Source organism: Oryza sativa, chromosome 4 (genome assembly GCF_034140825.1).
Source record: "Oryza sativa Japonica Group chromosome 4, ASM3414082v1".
Lineage (NCBI taxonomy): Eukaryota > Viridiplantae > Streptophyta > Magnoliopsida > Poales > Poaceae > Oryza > Oryza sativa.
The window spans coordinates 5,631,955-5,652,472 of NC_089038.1; the positions used below are offsets into that span (position 1 = coordinate 5,631,955).

General features: G+C 52.4%; 1 protein-coding gene across 1 annotated transcript; it reads right to left on the minus strand.

Annotated features, from left to right (window-relative positions):
• LOC107275813 (bZIP transcription factor 30) lies at window positions 1–6,130 on the minus strand. Its single transcript, XM_015779789.3, has 4 exons — window positions 5,137–6,130; window positions 4,901–5,033; window positions 4,743–4,827; window positions 1–301 (listed from the first exon to the last, which is right to left on the minus strand). The coding sequence occupies exons 1-4, from the start codon at window positions 6,021–6,023 to the stop codon at window positions 126–128; spliced, it is 1,281 nt and encodes a 426-aa protein (XP_015635275.1). The 5' UTR covers window positions 6,024–6,130; the 3' UTR covers window positions 1–125.
• Window positions 6,131–20,518: the final 14,388 nt, after the last annotated feature.

Below are 20,518 nucleotides of genomic sequence, written 5' to 3' on the forward strand. Positions count from 1 at the left end.
GAGCAAAGGTCGGATTTTGTTCCATTATCTTAATAAAAAGTTATTACCCATCATTTAGCAAAATATAATATGCAATAACCCTTTCAAAAGTCTCTTATGAGAAATCACCCTAAAAGTTCCACAGTTTATTGTGGCTGATTATGCTGGATTTGTGATGTCTGCCTCTGTGTAAGCAGCTGCTGCAGTTGGTCGATGTCAGAGCTCAGTTGTTGGTGTGAACCACTTGGCAGATTTGGATCACTGATCTCACTAACAACAGCTCTTAGGTGCTGGGCCTCAGCAGCCAATCTTGAAGTCAGAGCTGGACAAAGAAATGTAGACAACAAATATTAAGAAAAGTAGACAAAAAAAATGTTATGGACCAGATTTACTGATGTAAATGCTGACATAAAATGCATGGCAGCAGGGCCTAAAGGTTCGCCCTGAATAATATTCATGGCTGATTTGGAGACATACATAATAGTGTTTCTTCAAACAAAATTCCCATTAAGGCTGCTCGACATAATTTCATTTAATCATTTGTCTAGTACACTTTGAAGTTTATATTTTTAGCACGTGTGCTAGAAAGGTGGCCTAGTGTTGTACTTTCTCTGGTTTCAAATATTTGTCAAAGAAAAGGATAAACATAAAAGTATACCACCATATTATATTAGCAATGTGTGTTGTACCGTTAACCATATAATTTTCATTAACAATAAATTAGTTGTTTAAAAGTTATTACTGATTAAAATTGAAATAGTGATGGTGAACAGTGACAAGTAACTGAGGACAGAGTGAGTATTAACTGCAAATAAGTAATAATACTAGAAAAGGGCTTGCCCACCATTCTACACCAAAGTAGAGCCCAAACAATTCTAAAGCGTAGATGCCTTTCTCTATTATTATCAAGTTTACACCAGGCTTGTTTACCAGATAAGGCACTCCATCAGTGCATGACTAATTAGGTGTTAACTATTTCAAACTCAAAAAGAATGGATTTGTTTTATTTCCTAATGTAACTTTCATATATAAAGTTTTTTTTTTAAAATAAATGCACCGTTTACTAGTTTGAAAACATGTGTCTGCAATCCGCAATAATCGAAGGCCCTGCGAGACGATCTCGATCAACAAGAGGGCACTCAACCATATCCTACTTTTGTCTTGTTCTCTCCATATATCTCTTGCTATCGTCTTGCGTTCAACTAGAGGCTATAGGCCCCAAGGAAAAAACTAGTCCCTCCCTCTAAAAATTTAAGGGATTTTGGGTTCAAGATTTGTCCATAAATATAAATAAAGGATTTTGGAGTACTACTTCCTCCACCCAACTACCCCACAAATAGGAGGGAGCCTAATATGTGAGTATCAAAGTTAGCAGAACTGGAGCCATAGTGTGCACAGAACTATCTGGGACAGGCAATCCTTGAGTAAATAATGAGGCAAGTGCAATGAGACAGCACATTGCAAATCAATGGAAATTGTGTACCAAATCATAGAATACAGATCTATTTTAATCTACGACGTGACCAACTAGGCAAGAACAATATGAAACAATAAATAAAGCAATATATCCATGATCGTTTGAGCTACGGCTACGAAGTCATGGAAAAATGAATGAAACAACCGAAAGTAATTTATAATAAAACATATGCATAAGTAATCATCAACAGATTTTGTCCTAACCATCCATTTTAAAAAACAAAGAAAAAGTAAAACTACCGTAAGCAGTTCATGTTCTAAATATTATAAATAGTGTTTTGATTCTTTTAATAGTTCAAGTCACCTCAAAGTAAATGTTGTTTTATTTCTAAATACTAAGCATCAGATTTTTTTTTCTTTCATTATTTTTGTAGTGACATCTTTTCAAAGTCATTACTGTATGCACAACCATCCCACAACAATGCACGGGAATTCATCTAGTAACTCTATATAGTTGATCCCCACTAACAACAATTAATACTAATTCTCTCAACCCTGTTGCAGCAACATCATCTGAATTACTTTAAGCCACTAGATTAACATTGGTTGTCCCAGATTTGTTTCCAATCCCTACAAATTGAGTAATGCAATACAAGAAGAACGGTGCCCAACCCATATTGCCATCCCTCACCTCCAGGCAGCTAGAGTGTAGCGCATCAAAAGGCACATGCTTGCTGGTTTATTATTCTCTAATTACTAGGTGAAACCCCGTGCATTGCTGCGAGAATTTAGTATGATAACAAAAAAAATAACATGTAAGATAGCTAGATAATATCAGATTAAGTAAATTAATGTGGTTTATGATAATTTAAATTTAAATAGTATGTAGAATGGTGATTCAAAGTAAGGTGGTATGACTTTATGGAAGAAAAAAAGTAGAAAGATAGTTTGGACCGTAGATTAATCATCTAAAGGCTAAAAACAATTGATGTGATATGACTTAATTAGAGGAAAAAAAGAGAAATATAATTTGGACCATAGATTAATCATTTAAGCACTAACTAAGTGAGGATGAACTGTATAAGTATATAGGATATCATAAAAGATATACATTGAAACATTATGTGAATTATGTTGGATGATAATTTAACATATTTGTATTTGAAAAGCTCTTAAATTATAAAAACTATAAAGATATAGCATGTTTGCATGATGTTTAAATGTGATGATTGTTAGTGGATGATGATGTGGCATCTTATTAGTGGATGATGATGTGGCATCTTTGAATATTAAGCTTAAGGAGTTAGTGGGGGATTACTTTATAGTAAGATAGGATTCATGTAGCTGACAAGATGGTAATCAACTAGCTAGCCGTTTTATCTTACCTATTTACTTTCATGGTAATTAATCATGACATCTATAACCTTTACAAGAAATACTTATAATATACATCTTCCATTGCCAGTGACGATCATCTCTTGGCCCATCTCCCATTTGTGGAGACAATATATAAACCCATTTTATTTTTTATGATGGAAACCACAATTCAATACCAAATCTTGGATGCATTCCTCAAATTCAGTACCAAATCCGTAATAGGTAGGTGCAAAAGATTTGTCCCACATTTTCACTAATCTGTACTCCATGCTAGGTAGTGCTATGCTAATTGTTCCATTGTAAATTATATTACTGATTGATATATTATCATTTTATCATTATCTTTCTTCAGTTTCTCAGCAGATTTTTTTTCAGTTTGTATTCTTTGACTATTTTGGCGTGGATTCTCTATAATTGTTGTGTTTTATTTCTTACTTTTTACTTACCCATATTAGGTTGTATTGAACTGTCAGGTTCATCTCTCTCTCTTAATTTGTTCTAGCTCAGTGTCCAAGCGGTAAAGTTGAATAGAATCTTCAACCATGCCCTTTGCGCTTATAGATTCATTTGTAATAATGTTGTTTTGTACACTTTTAGTTTTATTTTGAAGTGCTTTGACTTGAAATATTGGTGAGAGCGTAAGCTGACAAAGCCTACAACCATTATAATAAGCTTTGTTTATGCTCACACATGTCAAGGCTAATGTTTAGCTCTTATCTATGGAAAACTAGATTATAAAAGTTTCCACAGCAATACGCAGGGCATCATCTAGTATATGAAATCCTGCTAACTTCTAACGAGCTTAAGAGTCTATTAGCAGATATGTCGTTCACTATTGATTGACAAATGTCCAACATAGGAACAGTACTCACAAGATATCTGAATGCTTTCTGCTGACATAGTTGATTGACAAATGTCCAACATAGGATCAGTACTCAAAAGATATCTGAATGCTTTCCGTCGACAGAGTCGTATCATGTTTCACAGTGATTTGGGAGGGTTGATAAATAATAAAAGTAGCACATTCACTTCTCTTTTTTTTCAACGCCATTTTCATCCACCAATTTGATACTTTTGGTACATCATTTAGCCCAAATGTGATTAGATTTTTTTAATACATTTCATACAATGGTTGACATATAAGTTATGATCGAACTGTTGTTTTATATCATAGGAACTACAAGTTAGATCTGATATAAACTCCTTAAGAAACCTTGGGTGTTTTGTACCTAGTATGTAGGGATTCATTGCTGCTAATAGATAGCCAAATTCTATAGATTCAAGGTTGTTCTCTCCTTTCCTTGACAAAAAACATTTATTGTGAAGGTTAAACGATTTAGGTAATAGTGTTAAGGAAATAAATTTGATGGCATGCTAGGAATAAGTTGCCTGACGTCTATCCATCTATTTTGAGTAAGTGGAGGTTTATTCCAACCCTGTTATTTTTCTTTCACTCTAAATAACGGCCATTATTAATAAAATGCATAATACAATATTTTGGGTTGCTGAAGTGTTTGTTGTTTCTATTTTAACTTTCAATTTTAGTTTTGATTATAGACATTACCATATATAAAACAACTGTAAAGTTTTTCTTTGACATGTTACCTTCTCTCATACATATTAAATCGTGCGAACTGTTTTCCTCTTATAGTATCCGAATCATGTTCTTGATGTATGGTAAGCAACATTTGTTATAAGAAACAATAATTCTCAAATCACGGCCATTCAGCAATAAAAGACATTTTGTTATACAGTTGTACAAATATATGCACAATTTTTTAAATTTCAAACTATGTATTTTAGTTGTAGATGCTATATATTACTATCGCGATGCCCGATGAATGTAGTTTCTAAAGAAAGACATTCTTCTTCTTGAAATATACTCGATACAACATGCTTTGCAGATGCAAGATTACTACTTTGAAAAAAAATGAACAAATAAATGCTGAAAAACAAGGAAGGAAAGTTACCGTCTCCCAACTGTGCTAGCTGATCCATTGCTTGCAACCTAGTTTTCAGTTCATTGTTCTGTGATACAAGCTCATTGTTGTTCCTCTACAAACAACACCAACAGTAACTAAGGTTGTGAAAACTCCTAATCAAATGATTACTTGTTTTGAAAACATACCTGCATCACTGTCACTTGTGCACCTAATGTAGTAGTTTCCGACTGCAGCACCTGCAATTTGCGTTGAAGCTCCCCTACGTGCTTCATCTTTTTCTCCTTTGACTTCGTGGCAGATGCCCGATTGTTGAGAATCCTGAAAATGTACAATAAGATGTTGATTTTCAGTAACCAAAACACTATGTCAAACTGTCAATCCCCCTAAATAGTCTCGTACACAAAGATTGAAACTCACACACCTTTTGACCCTCCTAGGATCAGTCAAGACAATCTCTGAGAGGGATTTATCCATCACAATCTTCTTCTTCTCATCCTCAGTGAATTTCACATTCGCAAGCTCTGCAGCAAAGGGAGAAGCAGTACTACCAATGGGCTCACCTCCACCAACATTCACCTCTGTAGTTAGCAAAGGGGGGCTGGACATCTGCTGTCCAACAACTCCGAAGTTGAGGTTCCCCATCATGAAGCTGTCAACCGACAAGCTGCGGCAATGGTGGGTTGTGCTGCCAGCACCGGAGCTCTTAACTTCTTTGTCTATGCTACCAGAAGGGCTCCATGCCTGTATGCCCATGTCCTTGAGGGCAGCAGCCGCCACATCCTCCAATTGGTGCCCCTTGATCGTTGTGACCTCCGGCTTAACTGATGCTACAGGTGGCATTTGTGGGTGTTCTTGTGAATACCCGAAGGGGATGTCGCTATGCGACCGCCTATGCCCCTCAATAAGCGGTAGCTTGCTAGGAAGCCCCTGGTTAGATCTCCCCGACCGTAGTGCGACAGGGATCACCGGCGGCACATCTACAACATCATATGGTGGTAGACTGATGGATTCCATCAAGAAAAAATGATTAGGAAAGAACGAGTATAAGTCTTCAGGCCCAAAGCCACTACCAAGTTCTAGCATAGGGGCCGAAGGTGGTGGTTCCGAGTAGGGGGGGAAGGAAGATCCTGTTGAAGAGATGAAGCGGGCAGGAGTAGGGTGGATCAATGGTAGGAATTTCGATCGGTCAAGACGGTGGTGGGAGGTGAGGTTGAGGATGGTGGGAACTCGCGGTGGCACCACCGGATCCTCGCTCCCATCGTCGCACCGGTCCAGCAAAGAGAGGCGGCGTGAGGGTTCACCCTCCATGTTCGGCACAAAGCAAGGGGGTGGGGGGGGAGGAAGTGGCGGCTAGGGTTTGGGGGAGGTTACCAACAAGCACGAGGATTCGCCGATTGAGAATGTGAGAGAGGGAAGCAATGAACAAAATGTGAAGGCTTTGTTTGTGTTATACGAGTGGCATGTAGAAAGGGAAAGGCGCGTGGGATAAAACCGATCTCAATCTCTCATCTTGTCTTTTATTCCGAACACGCGCTTATGACTTATCTGGGCCAAAAGCCCATAAGCAATTATATGGCTTGCATTTAAGATGTACTTCTCATGAAACTACTGGGCCGGTGCAAGAAATATGTAGTGACAATTACATTTGTAATTGGTCATATGCGAAGAAAAAGATTGCCCTGAGTCTTGAAAAGTGAGGAAGTAATTAAGCCAACTAGCTGAATCAAACTCTGCCTAAATTACAAATTCTATGCATTGGAGGAAAGTAGATAAAATTAGACATCACATTGCAGGGTATTTGTCAATTCATTGTCCAGTAAGTAAATTACACCAAATACATGTTACATGTTGGATCGTGTCCTTATTATGACATATGACGGAGCGTGGGGCTCCTCACCGGGAGACCGCGTAGGCCCCCCTTTGCCGGTTCGGCCGGGGACTCAGGGAGAGATTCTAAGCTCTCTGTATGTGGAAGGCTCGCGAGACAGGAAACACACAAGACACGGGCGATGTATACAGGTTCGGGCTGCTGAGAAGCGTAATACCCTACTCCTGTGTTTTGGGAGATCTGTGTATGAAGGAGCTACAAAGTATCAGCCAGCCTCTCCCTTGTTCTGGGTTTCTAATCTGGAAAAGTCCAGTCCCCCCTCTCAGTGGGCAAGGTCCTCCTTTTATATCTTAAGGGGATACCACATGCACCATTTCTCTCTTTTTTGTGGGGACTTACCCCCCCCCCCCTTTTCATAAATGGACGGAGATTTGTATAGTTGTCGTCCGAGTCACCTTCTGATGAGACGGCCCACAACTACCTCCACTTTCGCCGGGAGCAGGTGCGACGTGGAATCGTGGCTGTCTGCTGACGACATGACCGGTATCAGACCAGTCACGTCGGTCATTCTTGTCCACCACGTGTCAGCTTAGCAATCTACATGCTCGCCCTTCTTCACACAACATCTTGCCTGTAATGGTTAGGATGAAGCCTGGCATATATCTGACCAGGACTAACGTGCCATCTCTGGGAGGTAACACGCTAGCTCCAGCTGGGGACGAGCGCCTAGAAGCCCTCGTCCTGACGGGATGGGGCGAGGCGTGCGTCAGATCTCCTGTCGCCACCTAACCCGCGATCTGACCGGTCTGTGACTGGTCACAGACCGGATAAACGAGTGCACTGCACTGCGTTACATGCGGCGTGACACGCTCAGCCAAACCGCAATAAATGTGGTTAGGTGAGCCCCACTGTGCTCACCTAACCCATACACGCGGAGCAAAAACCCACGAGGGGTCGGGGCGCCTCGGCCCTCGGGGCCGAGGGGGGTGCGGCCCGACCCCCTCGGGGGGACTAAGAGGAGGGCGAACGCATCACCCTCGGGCCCGACGTCCCTCGGGGGTACCAGGCCACGTGTGCGATTGTGTCTGCCTCAAACCTCTAGTCATGATACTCCTGATCCCATGTCACCGACAGTAGCCCCCGGCGTTATGCCAGGACGATCGCCCTCTTTAAGGGAAACGGTCGGGCGTGACGCCACTCCTAAGACCTGGTGACAGGTGGGACCGGTCTCCACAATTGGGCAGAAACCCAACGGTCACAAACCACGCACATCGGCAATGGTAACTCGGCTGTCAACAATGAGCGGTCTCTTCAAGACTGCCACATTACTTGAGTAGCACACGAATCTGGACATGGCGATTCGTTTCGTCTGAAGATATGGTAACGTCGCTTCGGTCGGCGAGCGTAATTAACGCGCGCACGATATGATCTATTTCGACTGCCACAACCGCATATCCACCTCATGCGCCGCAAGCGGGCGAATGGGATTAGTGGAAGCGTGGGCGCGAGAAACGAGGGGGCGAAATAGTGGGCGCGAGAAGCAAGGAGCCGGGCACAGCGTTGGCAAGAGTATAAAGGCACTGAGGAAGGGATCTGTTTCCTTCCTTTCGCCATTATTCCCCTTGTCTTCACCGCTTGCGCCCTAACTCCTTCTTTCCTGTGCCCTACCTTCGCCACACGCGCTCGCTCTTAATCTTCTCTTCCTCCGGCGCCATGGCACGGGGTTCCGCTCTGCTCGATGGTAGCGTGCTGCCGCCTTCCCGGATCGTGAGCGAGAGGCAGGCTGGGCTGTCGCGCCGCTTCATGCCGGAATCTGCCACCGGCCGGGAGATAGTCACGCTGGGCGAGGGACGCCCGGCGCCAGACTACCCGGGGCGGTCCGTCTTCTTTCTCCCCTTTGCAATGGCAGGGCTGGTTCCACCATTTTCTTCTTTCTTCATGGATGTTCTGGAGTTCTACGATCTCCAGATGGCGCACCTCACCCCCAACGCGGTGATGACATTGGCCATCTTCGCGCATCTGTGCGAGATGTTCATTGGGGTGCGCCCATCTCTTCGGCTGTTCCGGTGGTTCTTCACCGTGCAGTCGGTGTCGCCGCCATCGGTAGTCGGTGGCTGCTACTTCCAGCCACGGGGGCCGGTGCTGAACCGCTACATCCCCTGCGCCCTCCGCAAGAAGTGGGACGACTGGAAGAGCGACTGGTTCTACACTCCCCTCGCCGACGAAGCGCGCCTCCGACTTCCGAGCCAGCCCCCGGCGCAGGCCTCCAGCTGGCGGGCGCCGGTAGATCTGGGGGATGGCTATGACGCCGTCCTCGACCGCCTGGCGGGCCTGCGATCCCAGGGGCTCACAGGGGCCATGGTGTACGGCGACTACCTCCGTCGTCGGATTGCGCCGCTCCAGCGACGCGCTCGGGGCGCCTGGGAGTACACCGGGTCCGAAGACTTCACGAGGACCCACCAGGGAGTGAGATGGGACTGGGCTCCTGAGGACTTCAAGATATTGACTTCAAGATATTGGTCCAACGGGTGCTGAATCTCAACTCCGTAGAGGCGGCCCTCATTCCCCAAGGAATCCTCCCCCTCTGCAGCGATCCAGACCGCGCCTCCATCCTGACCATTATGATGGCGGTCGGGGCCTCAGAGGAGCGAGCTCCAAAGGGCCACGACGGCGCAGGCGGGAGCCGCAGGGGGGAACAATCTACCCCGAGAGGGGGTCGTGCTTCTGGGTCCCGCGATAGGGGCCCGGGGAGCAGCCGCCCTGCCGACGCCCGGGGGAAGAGGAAGTAGGGAGGAACACCTCCCCCATCTCCTCCCCGAGGGGGCGGGGCGGCGCGTGCCAGTAACAGGCGCCCGGAGGGGGCCGCGCCAACATCGCAGCCCGAGGGGGAGCGCAAGAAGAAGCGGCCCCGTAAGATGGGGGAGACAGAACCATCTCGGGGAAACCTCATTTCCCCTCCAAAGTGGTCGTTTAACCGACCCCCTCGCAGGTTCGTCTCTCACCCATCGTGGCTGTATTCATTCTCTCAACGCGAGTTTTCACTCACCCATCTTGTTCGTCTTCTGGTATTTTCTTTCGTTTCAGCGAGATCCCGTCGCGTCCCTCCCGCCATTCCAAGTCCGGCCAGTCTGAGGCCGAGGATCCGGCGGCCGCAGAGGCCCTCAGGCGGGAATCTGACCGGCGAGAGGCCGCGGATCGCCTACGGGAAGCCGAGGAGGCCGCCCGGGCTCGCCAGGCCGAGGAAACCGCTCGGGAGGAGGCCGCCCGGGCCCGCCAGGCCGGGGAAGCCGCTCGGGAGGAGGCCGGATTTCGCCAGGACGAGGCGATGGCGACTTCCGAGGCAGCTCGCGACGAGGCCGCGGGCGCGTCGCTTGGGCCCACTCCCTCAGGCGACAACTTCCGGGGCAGCTGGCGACGAGGCCGCGGGCGCGTCGCTTGGGCCTACTCCCTCGGGCGACGCTCAGGACCAACCGGGTCCGGGGGACATCCCCGAGTCCGGCACTTCCATCGGCGGCCCGAGCCGCGTGGCATCCTCTCCAAGGCGGCTCTTCCCCACGCCTTCTATCGCCCTACTGAACGCAGAGCCCCTTCTGCAGGCCTTGGCCGCCGCAAACACCACGGTGTTGGATGGGTTAAGTGCCCAGGTGGAGGTCCTGCAGGCAGAGCGGGCGGAGCTCGACGCCGCGTGGGCGCGTGTCGAAGAGGGGCGACGCTCGGTGGAGGCCATGGTGGAGGTGCGCCGCCTTCAATACGGGAGCTGGGAGGCGGAGCTAGGGAAGAAGCTCGACGCCGCCCAGGGGGTGCTTGACGCTGCCGCTGCCCGAGAACAGCGGGCGGCGGAGACCGAAGCGGCGTCCCGGCGGCGCGAAGAGGCCCTTGAGGCGCGCGCCATGGCGCTGGAAGAGCGCGCCTGCGTCGTGGAGAGGGATCTGGCGGACCGCGAGGCCGCCGTCACCATCCGGGAAGCAACGCTGGCGGCGCACGAGGCTGCCTGCGCCGAAGAAGAGTTCACGCTCCGCCTCCGCGAGGACGCGCTCACCAAACGGGAGCGAGCTCTCGAGGGGGCCGAGGCCGCGGCGCAACAGCTGGCGGTCAACCTGTCCCTCCGCGAGGCAGCGCAGGAGGAGCAGGCGCGCCGCAATCTGGAAGGTGCCCGCGCCGAGAGGGCCGTACTGAACCAACGGGCCGCTGAGCTCGAGGCGCGGGCGAAGGAGCTGGACGCGAGGGCGCGCAGCGGCGGGGCGGCCACGGGCGAAAGCGACTTAGCCGCCCGCCTCGCAGCTGCCGAACGCACCATCGCCGATCTGCAGGGCGCGCTGGACTCGTCCGCCGGGGAGGTCGAAGCCCTCCGCTTGGCAGGCGAGGTAGGGCCCGGCATGCTTTGGGACGCCGTCTCCCGCCTAGATTGCGCCGGTCGGCAAGTGGGCCTCTGGAGAGGGCGGACCGTAAAGTACGCCGCCAACCAGGGAGGCCTCGCCCAGTGCCTCTCGAAGATGGCCGGGGCTCTCCAACGGCTCCCCGAGGAGCTCGAGAAGACAATTAAGTCATCCTCGAGGGACCTCGCCCAAGGAGCGGTGGAGCTCGTCCTGGCGAGTTACCAGGCCAGGGACCCCAATTTCTCTCCATGGATGGCGCTGGATGAGTTCCCTCCTGGGACCGAGGACCGCGCGCGCGCGCAGGTCCGGGATGCCGCCGACCATATCGTCGACAGCTTCGAGGGCTCGGCCCCTCGGCTTGCGTTCGCCCCCAACTCCGACGAGGAGGGCAATGCCGGTGGTGCAGACGACAGTGACGTCGAGGCCGGCGATCCGGGCGCATCGGATTGAGCCCCCAGACCCCCGCCATTCTTCAGTTTTTTCTTCTTTTCTTTCTTCTAAGGCCTTCGGGCCTCTTTTTTGTATAGATCAACTTAATCTGTAATCAAAAATGAAGAAATTTTTGTGTTAATTTCATCTTGCTGTGAGTATGAGATGAGGATGATCTGTGCCGTGGTCCTTTTGTGTCTTAGCTTGAATAAGGGCTTGTGCCCAGGTTCTGGTCCTCAAAAGGCGCGGGTCGGGGCTAGTGCCTGGGGAGATCCACATGTCGAGACTGGCCAGGCCGGGAACGTGGTGACCGAGGGTTATGGGTGACCCGATTGTGGGTTTTTGCCGATTCCCCCCCGGAGTTCACCACGCCTCGGGGCACGGCTCGGTTCTGGGCCCCGTTTGGCGATTTTAGCCGACCCGAGCCCCCGAGGGCAGGATTGAGCACGAGTGACCTATTTCAAGTCAAGATTCTTCAAAAGGAAAAAACAGCACAGATACAGCCTTTAGGAAATTGAAACTGCTTTTATAGAAATTCAGATATAAGAGAAATAAGAATATGCATATGTTGTAGCCCCCGGCCAACCCTGCACGCCCGAGGGGGGTGCGGGGTTGGCCCGAGCCCGAAACCTGACACCCAACCCCCCCCCTCAGGGGTAGAAGCGACCAAGGTGTTCGATGTTCCACGGGTTAGGCAGCTCAGTGCCGTCGCCCGTGGCCAGCCGTATGGAGCCCGGCCGGGGGACGCCGACCACTCGATACGGACCCTCCCACATTGGTGAAAGCTTGCTCAATCCAGCACGCGTTTGGACGTGGCGTAGGACGAGGTCATCGACGCAGAGTGATCGGGCCCGGACGTGGCGCTGATGGTAGCGCCGCAGGCTCTGCTGGTAGCGCGCGGCTCGGAGGGCCGCGCGCCGCCTTCGCTCTTCCAAGTAGTCGAGGTCATCTCTGCGAAGCTGATTTTGATCAGCCTCGCAATATATGGTAGCCCGAGGAGACCTCAGGGTGAGCTCGGATGGGAGAACCGCTTCCGCGCCGTAGACGAGGAAGAAAGGCGTTTCCCCGGTTGCTCGGCTTGGTGTAGTTCGGTTTGCCCAGAGCACCGCTGGCAACTCCTCGATCCATGAATCGCCATGCTTCTTGAGTATGTTGAAGGTCTTGGTTTTAAGGCCTTTGAGGATTTCCGCATTGGCGCGCTCCACTTGGCCATTGCTTCTGGGGTGGGCAGGTGAGGCGAAGCAGAGCTTGATGCCCATGTCTTCGCAGTAGTCGCCGAAGAGTTCACTAGTGAATTGGGTGCCATTATCCGTAATAATACGGTTAGGCACTCCAAACCGGGCCGTGATGCCCTTAATGAATTTAAGTGCGGAGTGCTTATCGATCTTGACGACCGGATAAGCCTCGGGCCACTTAGTGAACCTGTCGATCGCGACATACAGATACTCAAACCCGCCCGGGGCCCGCCTAAACGGTCCCAGGATATCGAGTCCCCAGACAGCAAATGGCCACGAAAGTGGTATGGTCTGCAGGGCCTGGGCCGGCTGATGGATTTGCTTGGCGTGGAATTGACACGCTCTACATCGCCGGACCAGGTCGACCGCATCATTAAGAGCTGTCGGCCAATAGAAACCCTGGCGAAAAGCTTTACCAACCAAGGTGCGCGAGGCGGAGTGGGCTCCGCATTCGCCTTCATGGATATCGGCAAGAAGCACAACGCCTTGTTCCCGAGGAATGCACTTCAGGAGGATTCCATTAGCCGCGCGCCGATAGAGGGTCCCTTCTACCAGCACGTAGCGTTTGGAGATGCGATGGACGCGTTCACTCCCTTCGCGGTCCTCGGGTAGAGTCTTATCTGTGAGGTATGCTTGGATCTCGGCGATCCAAGCAATCAATCTAAGGGAGTTGGGAGCACTCCCCTCGGGTCCCGAGGCCTGGACTCCGACAGGCCTCGGTGGCCGGTCAGGCGCATCCGTCTCCCCTAAGGGGTCGGGTCGCGCCGACGGCTGGGCAAGCCTTTCTTCAAAGGCGCCCGGTGGGGTCTGGGCTCGCGAGGACGCGAGCCGTGAGAGTTCGTCGGCAATCATGTTATCCCGTCTGGGCACATGCCGAAGCTCAATCCCGTCAAAATGGCACTCCATACGCCGTACTTGGCGCACGTAGGCGTCCATCTGCGGGTCAGAGCACCGGTACTCCTTACAGACTTGGTTAATGACCAGCTGGGAGTCGCCTAACACAAGGAGGCGGCGGATCCCCAGTCCAGCTGCCACTCTTAGTCCGGCAAGGAGTCCCTCGTATACTGCCATATTATTGGTCGCTCGAAAGTCGAGGCGGACCAAGTATCTGAGGACGTCTCCGCTCGGAGAGGTCAACGTGACCCCCGCACCGGCGCCCTGAAGAGACAGGGAGCCGTCGAACTGCATCACCCAGTGGGCGGTGTGAGGCAGCTGCGAGGGGTCCGTGCTGGCCTCGGGGATCGAGACGGGCTCGGGAGCCGGGGTCCACTCTGCCACAAAATCGGCGAGGGCCTGGCTCTTGATAGCGTGGCGTGGTTCAAAGTGCAAATCGAACTCAGAAAGTTCGATTGCCCATTTCACCACCCGTCCTGTACCCTCTCGATTATGCAAGATTTGACCGAGGGGGTAAGACGTAACTACTGTGACCCGATGCGCCTGGAAATAATGGCGCAGTTTCCTCGAGGCCATCAGAATAGCGTAAAGCATCTTCTGGGCCTGAGGGTATCGGGTTTTGGCGTCCCGGAGGGCCTCACTAACAAAGTAGACGGGCCGCTGCACCTTTCGGTGGGGCCGATCCTCTTCGCTAGGGGCCGCATCCCTGGGGCACTCTTCGTCCAAGCAGCCTCGTGGGGCGCACTTATCTTCTGTGCTGATGACCTCGGGGTCGGAGGATAACAGGGGCGGCCTTCCCACAGTGGCTTCGGGGCCGTCCTGGGGGTCGGGGGCTCCTGGCGTCGTCGGAAAAGCGGGCAAAGGGCCAACTCCGGTCGTCAGGGGCCTTAGGCCTCCGTTCGGCTCGGGGGCCTCTTCTCCCTGCTCTTTCCCGGGTCGGGTCAGCACAGGGTTAGCCTCGGGGTCGAAGGGCGATAGGTGCGGCCTTCCCACAGTGGCCTCAGGGCCTTCCTGGGGGTCGGGGGCTCCTAGCACCGTCTGACAAGCGGGCAGAGGGCCAACTCCGGCCGTCGGGGGCCTTGGGCCACCGTTCGGCTCGGGAGCCTCTCCTCCCTGCTCTCTCCCAGGCCAAGTCGGCACAGGGTGGGGAAGCGTGAAATGAGAATTGTTCTCATCGCGCTCCACAACCAATGCCACACTAACTACTTGCGGGGTCGCCGCTAAGTAGAGTAACAAGGGCTGAACTGGGGGAGAGCTTAGATACGCCTTCAACTGGGTGAGGGCATTTTCGGCTTCCTCCGTCCAGGTAAACGGTCCGAAGCGTTTGAGAAGCTTAAATAAGGGTAACGCCTTCTCTCCCAGCCTCGATATGAACCGACTTAGGGCGGCCATGCAACCGGTGACGCATTGCACATCCCTAAGTTTGCTGGGGGGGCGCATCCGCTCTATAGCCCGTATCTTCTCAGGGTTGGCCTCAATGCCTCGGGCAGAGACCAAGAACCCTAGAAGCTTGCCCGCAGGTACACCGAACACACACTTATCGGGGTTTAGTTTTATGCGGGCGGAGCGGAGACTCTCAAAAGTTTCCGCTAGATCTGAGAGTAACATTTCCTGGTTGCGCGTCTTTACAACCAAGTCATCGACATAAGCCTCAACATTACGTCCTAATTGGTTACCCAAAGAAATTCGAGTAGTACGTTGAAAAGTAGGACCTGCATTCTTTAACCCGAAGGGCATTGTCGTATAACAATAGGTTCCTATGGGGGTAATGAACGCAGTTTTTTCCTCATCCTCCCTAGCCATGCGAATCTGATGGTAACCAGAGTATGCATCTAGAAAACACAAAAGGTCGCACCCCGCAGTGGAGTCGACAATCTGATCTATGCGAGGCAGGGGGTAAGGATCCTTAGGACATGCCTTGTTAAGGTCGGTGTAGTCGATGCACATCCGAAGCTTGCCGTTCGCCTTGGGAACGACCACCGGGTTCGCCAGCCACTCCGGATGGATGACCTCACGGATGAATCCGGCTTCCAGAAGTCGCGCCACCTCCTCGCGGATGAAGGCTTGACGTTCCGGGGCCTGCCGCCGCACTTTCTGCCGGACCGGCCTTGCGCCCGGCCGCACGGCGAGACGGTGCTCAATCACCTCCCTAGGGACCCCGACCATATCCGCCGGTCTCCATGCGAAGACGTCAGCGTTTGCCCGCAGGAAGGAGACGAGCGCGTCTTCCTATTTGCCGTCCAGAAGACCACCGATCCGTGTGGTCTTGGACGGGCCGTCGCCCAGGGCAACCTCCTTGACCGGGACCTCGTCGCCTGTGATCATCCGTTGCCTCGGGGTGGCGGGGGCGGAAGCGCCAAGCCTCTCGTCGCCACCCTCGGGCTTGGATGCAGCGGCGAGGTGGTCCGCGCGCTGCTCCAGACAAGCGAGCGCGACTTTGAGGTCGCCATGGACAGAGATGGGGCCACCGGGGCCCGGCATCTTCATCTGTAGGTAGGCGTAGTGGACTGCCGCCATGAACTTCACCAACGCGGGCCTCCCTAGGACTGCGTTGTAGGGCAGACTGAGGTCCGCCACATCGAAGTTCACCCGCTCCGTGCGGAAGTTGGCGGATCCACCGAAGGTGACCGGTAGGTCGATGTGACCTAACGGCCACGTGTGCCCCGGCGTCACACCGATAATTGGCTGGGACGGCCGGAGCACCATCCCCGGGGCCTTGATGGCGTCAAAGGCCGCAGGGGAAAGGATGTTGAGGGCCGCTCCCCCATCAATGAGGACACGCCCCAACTTCACGTTGCAAACGGTGAGAGAAACCACCATCGCAATCTGCCCTCCCCGGGCAACGCACGGTGGGTGGTCGGTCTGGTCGAAGGTGAGGGCAACCTCCGACCACCGCGCCCGACACGTCGCCTCATGAGTAGGGGCCGCGGCCAGAAGCTCTCGCTTCATGGCCTTGAAGCTCCGGCGAGAAACGTGAGCACACGCTCCCCCATCGACGGTGGCAATGGTGGCCCCAGGCTCTTGGAAACCTAGGTCATCATCGCCGTCATCGATGTCCTCGGCGGGGGCCTTCTGCTTGGCCTCACTTCGCCGATTACCGGAAGGAACCGCCGGGGATTTGCCCTCTCGGCGCTCCTGCCTCCTCTCCTCCTCCCACTTCCTCGTCCGCTCAGCCAAACTTTTGACTGCACGGCAGTCCGCGAGGTCGTGAAGGGAAGTGTTGTGGACGGTGCACCACTTGCCGGTTGGGCGCTCCCTGTTGGGAGCGCCGGCCTCGTTCTTTTTGCCTCCCGCAGGCCTCCCCTTTCGGGTGGCCCGCGAAGCGCCCTCGACGGCGAGGACATGACCCTCGTCGTCGGTATGGGCTGACCTCTTCTTCCTCCTCCTGTCACGCCGCCCTATCTGAGCGGCGGATCCGGGGGCGGCCGAAGCTGCCACACCGGAACCGGAGGGGTTCCAGGTCCATGCCTCCTCCTTACGAGCCACTCGGTCCGCGAGCTGAAAAAGCTCCGCGGTAGTTTGGAGCTCCTTGGAGGCGATCTTTTCAAGCATGCGGTTGTGCCGCACACCCCCCCTGAACGCGTAAATCACCGCGTGTGCAGGGATGCATGGTATGGTGTTGCGGACTTGACAGAACCGCTGAATGTACGAGCGAAGTGACTCATCATCCCTTCGCTGTACTGCGTGCAAGTCCGCTTCCTCACCTGGGCGTGGATATGTGCCTTGGAAGTTCATGGTGAACTGTTGGCACAAATCCTCCCAAGAGTGGACAGACGCGGGTGGCAAGTTCATTAGCCAACCCCGCGCTTGTCCTTTCAGGGCCATGGGAAAGAAATTCGCCATGACCCTGTCGTCACCCCCGGCGGCCTCGATCCCGGTCGTGTAGACCTGGGGAAACTCGGCGGGGTTGACGCTCCCGTCATATTTTTCGGCGATGGTGGGCCGGAACCTTGGGGGCCAACGGACATTCCGAAGGCTCGCCACAAAGGCTCTACAGCCGACACCACCAACCGGGGGCACGGAGGGCTGATCCCCGCGTCCGTGGTGAGGTGACACTCCGGACGAGGAGGCGCCCTCCGTTGCGTGGGGAGCACGTCGGCCATTACGCCGGCGCTCGATACTGATGCGAGCATCCGGTTCCCCAAGCAGATCTTCCCGGGTCGGAGGCGTTGACGAAGGAGTGGCGGCCGAATGGCGAACAGCGGCTGCCGCTCGCCGCGCCCTCCGTCTTGACGATGCGGAGCCGGTGGTAGCAGCACCAGAGGCCTTGGTGGCGGAGGACCGCCCACCAGCATCTAGGCGCTGCCGTGCAGTCATGACCAATTTGGCCACATCGTCCAGCCAACGTTGGGCTGGAGACTCCGGGTCATGGGCGACGGGCGGGTGACGTAGGAGCGCGCCCGCAGCTTGGAGCGCGCCCTGGGGCGTGCTGCCGTCGCCGTAGACGAGGAGGCGACGCTCCCCATCTCGCCGCCCTTCTCCACCTCCTGTGGGTGTCGAAGTCGCGGATCCTTCGGCCCTCTCGAGCGCCTTCTCCCGCCTAGGACTTTGGCGTGGAGGGGGCGGTGGAGTACGAGCTCGACGGCGTGGGTTTGGCTCCCCGTCGTCACCGCTCATACTCGGGGAGAGGTCGTGCGCCTTTGCTGGCTTGGCCATTGGGCTGAACAGGAAAAGCTTGGCGCACACGAAAGAGTGCGAGAGCTCAGAAAATCCCTCGCAGAGCCCCCTACCTGGCGCGCCAGATGACGGAGCGTGGGGCTCCTCACCGGGAGACCGCGCAGGCCCCCCTTTGCCGGTTCGGCCGGGGACTCATGGAGAGATTCTAAGCTCTCTGTATGTGGAAGGCTCGCGAGACAGGAAACACACAAGACACGGGCGATGTATACAGGTTCGGGCCGCTGAGAAGCGTAATACCCTACTCCTGTGTTTTGGGAGATCTGTGTATGAAGGAGCTACAAAGTATCAGCCAGCCTCTCCCTTGTTCTGGGTTTCTAATCTGGAAAAGTCCAGTCCCCCCTCTCAGTGGGCAAGGTCCTCCTTTTATATCTTAAGGGGATACCACATGCACCATTTCTCTCTTTTTTGTGGGGACTTACCCCCCCCCCCCCCTTTTCATAAATGGACGGAGATTTGTATAGTTGCCGTCCGAGTCACCTTCTGATGAGACGGCCCACAACTACCTCCACTTTCGCCGGGAGCAGGTGCGACGTGGAATCGTGGCTGTCTGCTGACGACATGACCGGTATCAGACCAGTCACGTCGGTCATTCTTGTCCACCACGTGTCAGCTTAGCAATCTACATGCTCGCCCTTCTTCACACAACATCTTGCCTGTAATGGTTAGGATGAAGCCTGGCATATATCTGACCAGGACTAACGTGCCATCTCTGGGAGGTAACACGCTAGCTCCAGCTGGGGACGAGCGCCTAGAAGCCCTCGTCCTGACGGGATGGGGCGAGGCGTGCGTCAGATCGCCTGTCGCCACCTAACCCGCGATCTGACCGGTCTGTGACTGGTCACAGACCGGATAAACGAGTGCACTGCACTGCGTTACATGCGGCGTGACACGCTCAGCCAAACCGCAATAAATGTGGTTAGGTGAGCCCCACTGTGCTCACCTAACCCATACACGCGGAGCAAAAACCCACGAGGGGTCGGGGCGCCTCGGCCCTCGGGGCCGAGGGGGGTGCGGCCCGACCCCCTCGGGGGGACTAAGAGGAGGGCGAACGCATCACCCTCGGGCCCGACGTCCCTCGGGGGTACCAGGCCACGTGTGCGATTGTGTCTGCCTCAAACCTCTAGTCATGATACTCCTGATCCCATGTCACCGACAACATAATACCGTAACTTTTTAGTTTTGTTAAAAATATGGTGCCACATTGTTGGTTTGATTGCAGTCATTTCTTTTTCCTATCTCTGCTATTTGCTCTCTCAAGTAGGTAATCAATGGTTTTATCCTAATTCTCTTATATAATGTGCAGTAGAAAATTTTTGAAAAATACAGTCTTAAATTTTATAACATAAATACCTTGTAAATGTATGTAATTTGTATTGTAAAAAGTTTAACTGTTTTTAATAAAAAAAAATATGACACCACAAATATAGCTATTTATTTCACCTTAATCCAATCATGGTACGGCTCTTCTCACTCAGCCTCGTTGCATTGCCCGCTCTCACAAAGCAAGTTGCACATGTGTAGGACTGGAACTACCTGACATTGTCGAAAACAAAACTGAAATTTTGACATCTAAAACCACAAGTTGACTTAAAATTTGATTACAAGGTAGATATGCACGCATGCACAGCACTACAACGCAACACCACACTCACACACCGGCGAATGCGATGTGTATAGTGGCGCCACACACAACAATAGAGGCCGTGGATAGCCTTACAGCATGATAAGGACCCTACGGTGGAATCTTGCTTTCTTGCCAATACTCTTCATTGGCAAAACATTGGCATGCATCTTGCGGCAAAATCGTATGGAAGGCAAAAAGTTTAGACAGCTGAAAGTTCTTCATGTACTTGACGACCAGAGAAAGCTGCTTGACATCGGACAACGTCAACCAGCTCGGCTGGTAAGCCAACTATCGTGTCCATTGTGCACCTTGTTGCCAGTGACCTGTCTGCATCTATTCATGCGATGTCCCTACACCCAGCAAGCTCTGGGAGACTTAATCAAGCAGTGTTTTAAGCTTTCATAGTTCAGCCTACTAACCAACATAGTCCTTCAGTATCATTTCGATAACTTGGATGCATGGTTTGGAAGGAGCGGAACGCTCGCGTCTTCGATGCCATGGTCAGATCACCAATCAAGCTAGCGAACGCAACCTTCAACACTCTAACAGTTAGTCAAACTCCATTTTCCTCCCTCTCGGTTAGAAAAAGGACATTATACCACTCTTTTCATGAGGTTTCGGTAAAATGCCACCCATTAGAATGGTAAGGATAAAATGCCATTCAATAGGTTGTCTTTAGGATATTTTGCCACTTTGAGAAGTTTTAAGACCATAATACCCCTATTGTTGATAGAGAGGAA